The following is an 11,025-nucleotide window of genomic DNA, read 5'->3' as shown; positions in this document are numbered from 1 at the left end:
CTTGAGCTAGGACCATTAGCGTTAAGATTACGGGTTTCGTTTTTAGGGTAAGTGGTTAAGGTTCAGCTTTTTAGGGTTAGGCCAGGGGTCTCCAAACTCAGTCCTCAAGGGCCGCCACCAGGCCGGCTTACATGGATATCCCTGTTTCAGTTTTTGCTGAGCCACTGATTGAGCCACCTGTGCTGAAACAGGGATATCCATAAAAGCCAGTCTGTTGGCGGCTCTTGAGGACTGAGTTTGGAGACCCCTGGGTTCGGGGATACATTACCTGCGGTGGCAAACAATCCTGGTGGCCAAACGTCCCGGCGGTGGAACGGCCGCGGCTGAATGGTCATGGCGAATTGTCCTAGACATATGCATACGAGATTGCAGGAATTTACTGCTACATTAATGTTGGTGTTAACTGGTATATTATATAAAGCCAGGAGCTTCCCTTGTGATGTATGGATTACAGCCCTGGGTGCTCTGATAGTATGCTGCACATTATTATTTGCGGTATTTCCTGCGTTTATTTGGGGATTTTTATCTCATCTTGCCTTCAGCAAACACAGACGTTACCACTTCTAATGCCAAACCCTCTCCGCCCGGGCCCCTCAGATAACCATTGTAGCTCGGGTCACCTGGTTGGGACTAACCCTCCCAAGAAATAATATGCCAGAGTTTGTATCCTTTGTCCTGTTTGTTGTGATCACTGCCCTCTACTTTTCTGCTCGCACTGAAATGAAATGTAAAAAAAAGGCTTCGCCATGACATCACGTCTGTTGACTTAGCAGATAATGTGCATCAAGTGCAAGAAACTTGTTGATACGTTTTTGAAACATTAAAGCAGCAATCCCAGCTGGATTTTGTACATTTGTTAACCGAGGGGGACTTCAGAAGATGAACCTTGTTATTTTCAGCTCCGGGCCCCCCCCCCCCCCGCTCCGGGTTCCCGAGAAACTTACTGGTGTCTCAGCCCATCAAGGTCTTGGGGCTCCCACTTGCCAATAGGAAGCAGCAACGTCACCTGGGTCATATTCTTCCTGTTTACAGACTCGGACAAAGACTTTCTGTAATGTGTTGCCAAAATTCCAGGTCAGAAGCACTTGTTATTAAGGATGTTTTTCTGAGGATTTCAGCCTATAATTATCTGTGGGCTTTGGTACAGAGGCCTTTATAGACAGGGGTTTAACAGCCCTAGATAACAAAAAACAGCATGTTATTGTCTACTTTTATCCTTTGGAGAGAACAATAAGAATGCAGTTACTGCTTTACATGAATAGAAGCGCGTATTCGTACTGGGGTTGTGTGAGGTGACATCATTTAGCTGCTCAACCGACTCATGCTACTCTTCGGGAAGTCCTTCCCACAGTAAATAGTCACAGGAAGCCCTGCTCAGATCCCCAACCTCATCTTACATTCAACAGCCCGAGTAAACAAACACTCTAATAAACAAGTCCACTGAGGGGATGAATGTCACTCCGACACATTATTGAACCAAAGAACATTTGTGGAAAATAAGGCAGTTTATATCACCACATTACAATCTTGGAATGTCCATTACAATTATGAGTTTAGCATGTTGGTAGTTTGGTAACTCTGCAAATTCTTAACTTACCACATAAGAGACAGCGCAAAAAAGCGGATATAAGTTAAAGGGTTGGTTTTTTTTACACTTATATCTGCTTTTTTGCACCCTCTCTTTTTTTTCATAAAAGATTTTGCCTTGAACGGGAATTATCCCATTGTGATCGTGGGTGTGGGAGTGACTGCAGAGACGAGGAAAGATTCATCTATGCTAAACAAATAAAGCGCGCTGGGGAACACGTTTTTTTTTGTTGTTTTTTTTAATATATCTTTTTTATTCAGGTACAAGTCATACAGATATATACATGTGTTGGTGTTCCCGCCGCGTTATATGCATGTATATACACACATACATAAATACAGATACACAGATACACATATATATCACATAAGATACATATAGAGAAACATCATATACTTGATATCGTTTTCCGCTATAGAACAATACATTGGGATCTTGGGATGTGTCACCTAATTTTTTCTTTTTCCTTTATAACTCGGACTCCTAGAAGCCTCTGAACACTCCCTCAAACATGGGAGCGCTTATTAAACTAATCGCCAATAGGCGTTAACATTCTTTGGATCTTCTCTACATATTATGTTTACTGGGGGAACACGTTTTAAACTGTAATTTTTCATTTACTTCACATATAAAACATTCATTTTCTATATGGGTCACCCCACTGCTTTCTCAGGGATTCCCTTTGCAATTAACTCAATTCTCTTGTATAGAGACGCTCAGCATCTTTATATTATGCAATCAAATTCATTTTTAGAGAGGGACAAAATATTTTCTCCTAAAACATGCTGAGTTTTTTTAACCAAGCATCCAAACAAATCTCATTGATAATTACTATTTAAAAACATAGGAATGAACTGTAAGACTCCGGATTTTACATGAAGTGACTGTCCTGGAACCTGTCTGTTTATTTTGCCTGTTCTGAGGATGCTATCACTCCTCAGTGTTATAATGTTACAAATGTAACTATTTTGTTTGGCTTCTGAGCCAGTTGCTTTGGCAACTCCCCTGTACTCCTTAGTGAGTTGGGCTGCCCCTCCTCTTCCCTGCTAGTTGGTGCAGTCTGTGCCTTATTTCCTGCTTGTCCCGGTGAGCATACTGTACTTCCTTTTGGAATCTACAGCCTTGTAACATTCCCTCTCACTATTCTCCCAGAACATTAATTTTCTACCTTCCTCTCACAAATGGTACCTGCAAGTTGTTTTATGTTTCTGTAAACCCCCTCCAATAAAGTTAAAGAAAATAGGACTCTGTGTGCATTGAAAGGGGATTAGTTTAAACTGCCTGATTCTACTCAGTACCTACAGTGAGCCTGGGCCAGAACAGTGACCATAACTACAATGTACATATTCGCGCAAAATTACAGAAAAAAAATACCAGGACCATACTTAACAAAGGCCATAAATACTATTAAAATTGTTATTTTATCTTGGATAAAAATGGTGTAGCCCCTCCCCCCCCCCCCCCCACCACATCATAGTTCTTGGCTCAGATTTTACTCTGCTTCAGTTAGCAATAAGGAAAGTCTCATAAAGCAAAAGGGAGGTTTACTACGGACTGATAATTCTTTAATCTGAAGTATATATCCATGTTTGCATCTTTTTGCTGTCATTTGTCATCTGCTAGTGAAAACCTTGACATCTGAACAAACTTTAATTGAATGTATGAAATGAATAGCAAGTTTTATACTTGAAGACAGAAAAGATAATCATTCACATGTTGCATTGAGGTTGTGTAAAGTCTTTGTCAGAAAACCCCTTTCTAAGTACACACGTCGAGGAAGCTATGTGCAACTGTCCCACAAGGAAGATAGGATCCATGGCTAATGAAATGATTACATCTTTTTCTGAGGGTTTTTTTTTTTAGACAAAATGTCAATTTAGTAGTTTAAACGAGCCATGAGTTGAATGTAAATTATATATACATACATACATACATACATGAAGATGTCTGCAACAACCGGAATGCCTCAAGGAGAGGAGCAGGGAGGGGAGGAGACAGATACAGCAGGAGACAGAGAGACAGCAAGGAGGGCAGGAGGAGGCAGAGAGAGACAGCAAGGAGAGGAGACAGAGAGATGACGAGGAGGGAATGGAGAGCAGTGTGTGCATGGGGTAGGAGGGATTGCAAATAGAGGAGGAGAGCGAGCAAGGTGAGTAGGAGGAGGAAACCAACAGCAAGGAGAGGCAGGAGAGTAGTGTGCACCGTGAGGAGCAGACACAGTAAGGCAGGGAGGAGAGTGTGCAGAGGAGGAGGGCATGATGGAGGAGGGAGTAAAGTGGGGAAGAGGGCACAAGACACAGCAAGGCATTACATGGTGGACTGGAAACAACGAGTAATGTTTAATTAATAACCTTTAAGATCAGATAGATTGGTGTATGTTACGCCGGGTACAGCTAGTGTCAAATAATTTGTGTGTTATTTCTAGACAAAGGAACCACAAATATGTATTATACAGTAACCTGTATTTCTTTTTTGGTTTCAAACTGTTTTTATTTGTTTTCAAATATAGTCAAGGTAGGGAGTGGATACAGAATATAAAGAAAGGACGGGTGGGGAACAACACCCTACAAAAGAATAAAAAAATTAGTCATAATAACTTTAACAATACTAATAAAAAAAAAAAAAATATATAGGGGAGGCAAGAGATACTAGTGGTAACAACCTGAATAATTGTCCTGATTCTTTGGTATAGTATGGTTTGTAGCTTTTAAGCAATTTTTTCCGCTATAGAAATATATTTTTTCATTTTTGATATTTTCAAATTTGATTAAATGCGTATATCTTGTATTGTCGCTATATCTTCTGGAAAGGCACTCAACCATGGATTCCAGATTTTGTTTTCACATTTCTCCGTAGTGTTGTTCATAGATGCGTCAGTTTTTCCATTTCTAGAACATGTCACCCTTTTTCTTGAAAGACTCGATAGGACGGTATATTTATCTGCTTCCATTGACGTGCTGTTGTGCATCTAGCTGCTGTTAAAAGATGCGCAATTGATTTGTTGCATATGACGCATTTGGCAAAGGTTGCCCCAAAATCATTATTAATAGATCCATTGGTATAGCCACACCAATCACCCTGGTGATCTCTTTCTTAATTTTCCTCCAATAGGGAACAGCCTTTGGGCATGTCCAGAATATATGGTATAATGTACCTCTATAACCACAATTTCTCCCGCACATGGTGCTTGTTCGTTTATAAATATGTACTAACCTATGTGGTGTTAAATACCAACTCACCATAATCTTGTACCTATTTTCTTTCATTATAGTGCAGACAGATGAGCTCGGCGCATCCCATATCTCTGCTCAATCATCCTTAGAAATCTCTCTTCCAATATCCTTTTCCCATTGAGATATATATATATGAGTTTTTCTTTTTTGTCTAGGGAACTCAAGAGTAGAATATATATTTGAATTCAACCCTCTCTGATGTGCTTGTATTGTGCACATCTCTTCAAATTCGGTTGGATGTGTATTCCCTCACGGAAAACATTTTGAAATAATAAAAATGTCTGATTTCTGTATATCGGAAAAGTTCTGAAAATGGAATTTGTATTTCTTCAAATGTGTACAGGCATACCCCACATTAACGTACGCAATGGGACCGGAGCATGTATGTAAAGCGAAAATGTACTTAAAGTGAAGCACTACCTTTTCCCCACTTATCGATGCATGTACTGTACTGCAATCGTCATATACGTGCACAACTGATGTAAATAACGCATGTGTAACAGGCTCTATAGTCTCCCTGCTTGCGCACAGCTTCGGTACAGGTAGGGAGCCGGTATTGCTGTTCAGGACGTGCTGACAGGCGCATGCGTGAGCTGCTGTTTGCCTATTGAGCGAGATGTACTTACTCGCGAGTGTACTTAAAGTGAGTGTACTTAAACCGGGGTATGCCAGAAACATAGCATCTTTAATCAGTAACTTGTATTTCTGTAGAACTATGTAATTTACTCTATATAACATTTATCTTTATATACATTTTTAAACCCTTTTTTAACGACATTTCAAACACAACTTTTGTTATTGTCTTGTGTGATCAAAAAAAGCAGAATTCCATCATGTCCAAAATGTGCCACTGTCAGCTGTGGGAATTCCTGTGCACTACGGTTAGATTCCCCAATGGAGTACCCTGTGGAGACAGACAAAGCCAGCATTTACTCCTTATGATTTATCCTGACTTAGTTGCATAACATTAATACTAAAGGCTTATGGAATAAAACAAGTAAAAGAATTAAAGATATTTAGCGTTGCATTTAAAGTGGGCACTTTTCAAAGGGAACATTTATAAGGGAGCACAGAGTTATATAGGAGTTAGACAAGAGGTGGGCTTCAGTCTGTCTGGATCTTCCAGCAACTCTGTGTGAGAATATTACTGGGCAGCTTTCAGTGAGCTCACTACTCTACACTAATATTCTACATTTGTAGGCCTGCACCATTAAACCCCCCTTCCCTCCCCCCTTCTTCATCTACTGCAGTCTCTCAAAGCGTCTTATCCACACACGCACTAATCACATCTCCCTCCCATGACTACGGCCGCGCTCACACAGGGGTCTTCGCGACGCTGTGTGCGTGCGTCCGCGCGCCTCCGTCTGCTGGGCGATGTGTGATCATCCAGGAAGTGTGTGTGAGAGCCGGTCTGTGTCTGTGCGAGCATGTGTTAGCAGGTGTGTGTGTGTGTAATTAGAGCAAGTCCCCGAAGCGCCTGTACTCCGGATCCCACTTCAGCTTGTTTTGTGTGGGGTTTTTCCTTTCTTCCTCCACACCAAAGGGTGAGCGAAGTTATCACAGCTAATTTTATTTTAGTTTTATTTTACAGAGGTATTTGTCCCTCATAACCCCCACCCCCCGCCCAGCACAGATCTGCCCCGAAACCCACTGCACAGTGGGGATCATATACTGAGAGGGGGGAGGTCCCCTGTCCCTCCGATTTCACTGCCGAGTCTCTGGTCAATTTCAGCAGCCAATCAATGTAAACGTCTGGACATTGATTGGCTGCTGAAATTGACGTCATGCTGCTGCAGCCGGAGATCACAGTTTCAAAAGACTCCCGCGACTGCAGCAGCGTTGACGCCGTACTTTGCAGCCAATGGTAGTTTCAATACTGAACACTACCATTGGCCGCCAGGCATCTGTGCCGAACGCGCGCGCACATAGTGTAGCACGCTGTGTGAGCGGGGCCTACCCCATCCTCCAATTCCCTCAGCAACCCCTTTCTACACATCCTGGTACTGCCTAATGCGGCAAGCTGTTGGCAGCATCCAAAGGGCATATACCATTTGTATGTATGTATGTATGTATGTATGTCTTGTATAGCGCCGTACAGAGACAGTAGGAAGGTGTTCTGGTAAGTGCGTCTGTAAGGGGCCAAGGTTGATGTATGATGTGTATATTATCAGTCACGGAGCTACTCATATGCTTTGTTAAGAAGATGTGCTTTAAGATAGGTCTTAAATGTGGATAGAGAGGGTGCTAGTCGGATATTGAGGGGAAGGGCATTCCAGAGGTGTGGGGCAGTCAGTGAGAAAGGTTTATGGCGGGAGAGAGCTTTAAACACTAAAAGGGGGTAGAGAGAAGACATCCTACGCAAGAGTCGGGATGGTGCATAGCGAGAAATTGGGGCTGAGATGTAAGGAGGAGCAGAAGAGTGTAAAGCTTTAAAAGTGAGGAGGATAATTGAGTGTGTGATACAGGATTTGATAGGAAGCCAGGAGAGGGATTTCAGCTGAGACAGATTTTGGAAATAGAGTGATTCTGGCAGCAGTGTTTAGGATAAATTGTAGGGGAGACAGGTGAGAGGCAGGAAGGCCGAACAGCAGGAGGTTACAGTAATCGAGACGGGAGAGAATGAGGGCCAGAGTCAGCGTTTTAGCAGTAGAGGAACAGAGGAAAGGGCGTATCTTTGTGATATTGCAGAGGAAAAAACACATTTTAGCTACCCTTTTGAATGTGAGAGAGGAGCCGCAGCGTGCTTGTCATACTATGTGTATGCTAGTGCTTCCAACAGTAATATATAAGGAGGTAGTAGAGCCAGTCTTAGGAGGAAATATGAGCAGCTCCGTTTTTGCCATGTTAAGTTTAAGTCAGCGTTGGGCCATCCAGGATGATATCTCAGAGAGACACATTCAGAAACTTTGGTCTGTACAGCAGGTGTAAGGTCGGCACTGCACAGGCCAGCTGGATATACTGTATTACAGCGTCATACTAATTAATTACTTCAGCCACCTCTCAGCCTTGACTACAATTGCTCTGCTCTCACTTGCACTTTGCCTCTCCCCCTAGCTCATAAACGCTCAGACAGAAACCCTCTTGCCTAATTTCCTATTCTCTACTGTTTTCTCCCTCATTCTGCAGCTATCAACTATCTGCTTCTCACATCACACCCCCATGGCCCAAAAAAGAATAAAATCCAGCAATCTCATGTCCTATTCTCTCTTCCTCTCCTCACCACTACTCCTACTCTGTGGCGACATGTCCCCTAATCCTGGCTCTATCCACACCAATACTTTCATGTCCAACACCCTTCCCCAAAGTCTCGTCACAATGCACTGCCAATCACTCCATCCCCATTTCCCTTCTCCATTCCCTTCTTCCTGTGCCCTATAGAATGCATGGTCTGCCTGCAACAAACTAGCAGCAATACATGATTTATTCCTTCCAACTCTCCCAATCTTATAGTCATTAGATGAGAAACCTTGCTCACCCCCTCAGACACTGCCTCTCCTGCTGTACTCGTCTACGGTGGTCTCCCCCTCAACCACATCCCAGACCAGGGAATAGACAGAGTGGAGGAGTTGGCATACTACTCTCTCCATGCTGCACATTTCATGTCTTACCCCCTTTTCCCTCCCTCTCTTTCTCATCCTTTGAAGTCCACGCTGTCCGTCTCTCCCCCCCCCCCTTTCTGTAAGTGTCACTATCGTCTATCGTCCCCCTGGACTTACATCTCAATTTCTTGGCAACTTTGCAGCCTGGCTCTTTCACTTCTGACACACCTACTGTCACACTGGGAGACTTTAACATACCTATTGACAATCCCACTGCCACCTTAGCTGCCCATTTTATCTCTAACCTCCTCCTATGGTCTCTCCCAGCGACCACCTCTCCTACTCACTGCAATGGCCAATCCTATGCCCTGGTTTTCTCCCACTTTTACTCTGTCTCTAACACGCCCTTTCCTCTCTCTCTCTGATCATGACCTCCTAACCTTTAACCTCACCCTACCCTCTGCACCTTCCACAACACCTACTTCCACAAGCACATACAGAAACCTACATGCTTTAAACCCCCTCCAATTTTCACAATTTCTACCCTTTCTTGCCCCAACCTAGCAACCTTTCTATACAACAGTACACTCTCATCGCACTTAGACAAGCCTGACACCACACGTCGCCACGGACAAACCAAGCCACAACCGTGACACATACACTTCACCCGATATCTCCAAAAGTGCTCACGTACTGCGGAACGTCGCTGGAGGAAATCCCGCTCTAAAGCAGATATCATCCAATATAAATTCATGCTCTCCTCCTATAACACTGCCCACACCCTTGTCAAGCAAACCTATTTTTCTTCACTCTGTCCTCTAACCCTCAATGCCTTTTCACCACCTTTAACTCCCTTCTCCGCCCAGCTACACCTGCACACCCTTCTAACCTCACAGCCTGAGACCTCACACCACCTACTTCACAGACAATATTAAGTCAATCAGACATGACATATCTTCATGTCAAGCTGCACAGGCAACACTTACCTCCCCTCGCACACCTAAATCCACTCATAATTTCCCCCTGCGCTCCTCTCATCATCTCGCCCAAATCCTGCCCCCTTTATTCTATTCCCATACATTCCCTCCGCACCCTCTCTGGCACACTAAGCACCACCCTAACTCACCTTTTTAACCTCTCACCTCTGGCACATTCCCATCTTCTTTGAAACACACACCCATCATGCCCATTCTAAATAAACCCTCTCTTGACCCAGCCTCCCCCTCTAACTACCGCAATATCTCTCGTCTCCCCTTTGCCCCCAAGCTACTTGAGCGACTTGTATACAACTGCTTGACTCACTTTCTCACCTCCAACTCCCTGCTTGACTCTTTACAATCTGGTTTCTGTCCTCCGTATCAACCTTAGGCTACGCTTATAGTGACGGCGACACAACGGTCAGGCGACGGTCGCTGGAAAATCAAATAGAGATGACTTCCAGCGATCGCGACCAATCCATCGCTCCGTCGCATTGCGCTTACTATAAGCACATGTGATGGCGGCAATGCATTTGATTTGCCGCAGCGTCGCTGTCACCGGCACTATAAGCGCAGCCTTTGACAGTACTAACAAAAGTGGCCAATAACCTACACTATTCACAGTTAAATCTAAGGGTCACTTCTTCCTGCTAATTCTCCTGGATCTCTCTGCTGCCATCGACACTCTTGATCAACCCCTTCTCCTGAACATTCTGCACTCCAATGGCCTCCGTGACACAGCCTCCGTGACTGATTCCCGTCCTACGTTTCCAACCGCTCCTTCAGTGTTTCCTTCTCTGCCGTCTCCTCATCTTCAATCCCTCTTTATATTGGGGTCCCACAGGGCTCTGTCCTTGGCCCTCTCCTCTTCTCAATCTAGACCTCTTCTCTTGGTGAACTAATGCAATCTTTTGGCTTTCAGTATCACCTATATGCCGATGACACCCAAATGTATCTCTCCTCTGACCTCTCTCCCTCTCTCTTACACCACAATCTCATCAACACCTCAAGCCCGCTGTCTAGTGGTCATCTTTGACTCGCTCTCCTTTATTCCTCGCATTCGGTCCCTCATGAGGTACTGAAGGGTTTAACTCCTCCTGCAACCCTCCCGGTAGGCATAGACACCCACCACGGGCCAAGTAACACCTTCACCACCACCTCTGTCCCCATTAAACTGTGCACTGGTATTTAACCCCCTTTATTATCTTAGCGGTTAGCCGCTAAGGTAATGAAGCTGCGTGTAGGTGTATTTCTATTACACAGGATTGAAGCAGGGGGTCTCCGGAGCTGGTATTAATGCGGGTCAGGTCCGGAGACTCCCGGCTTCAAACCGATGCAGTAAAAATAAAACTGTTCTTCTAAGTTATACCGCAAATCCCATCCCGCCACCCTTGTGTGAGAACTGAGAGTTGCTAGCTAGTTGTAGGCTCGATGAGATTGTCGGCGCTACTAGAATAGGGTGATTTAACAAAAAATGCGAGTTTCAGCTGTTTGTGACCTCCCGCTCGGTTTGTCTGAGCGGGAGTTGCCGCTCGGAAGAAGCACTTCCCGAATTATTTTGGTATGCTATCGAAGCTTTCTGAATAGCTACCTATGCCATCTCGTTCGAGAAGTGCTCAGAATGCTCTGAGTTAGTTATCCAAGCTACTAGAATAGGCCCCTAAGAGTGAGACTGAATCAGTGACTCT

General features: G+C 44.2%; 1 protein-coding gene across 1 annotated transcript in view; it reads right to left on the bottom strand.

Moving 5' to 3' along the window:
- Positions 1-3,060: 3,060 nt before the first annotated feature.
- Positions 3,061-11,025, bottom strand: part of LOC142495218 (uncharacterized protein C3orf20-like) — an 82,209-nt gene continuing 74,244 nt past the window's right edge. Inside the window, exon 19 of the mRNA XM_075600395.1 lies at positions 3,061-5,725. Within this exon, the coding sequence (XP_075456510.1) occupies positions 5,704-5,725 (22 nt within the window). The 3' untranslated portion in view covers positions 3,061-5,703. The remainder of the gene's footprint in view (positions 5,726-11,025) is intronic.

This window comes from Ascaphus truei, chromosome 5 (genome assembly GCF_040206685.1).
Source record: "Ascaphus truei isolate aAscTru1 chromosome 5, aAscTru1.hap1, whole genome shotgun sequence".
In the NCBI taxonomy this organism is placed as follows: domain Eukaryota; kingdom Metazoa; phylum Chordata; class Amphibia; order Anura; family Ascaphidae; genus Ascaphus; species Ascaphus truei.
The sequence above is the reverse complement of the archived record's forward strand: the minus strand, read 5'-3'. Positions and strand labels throughout refer to the sequence as shown.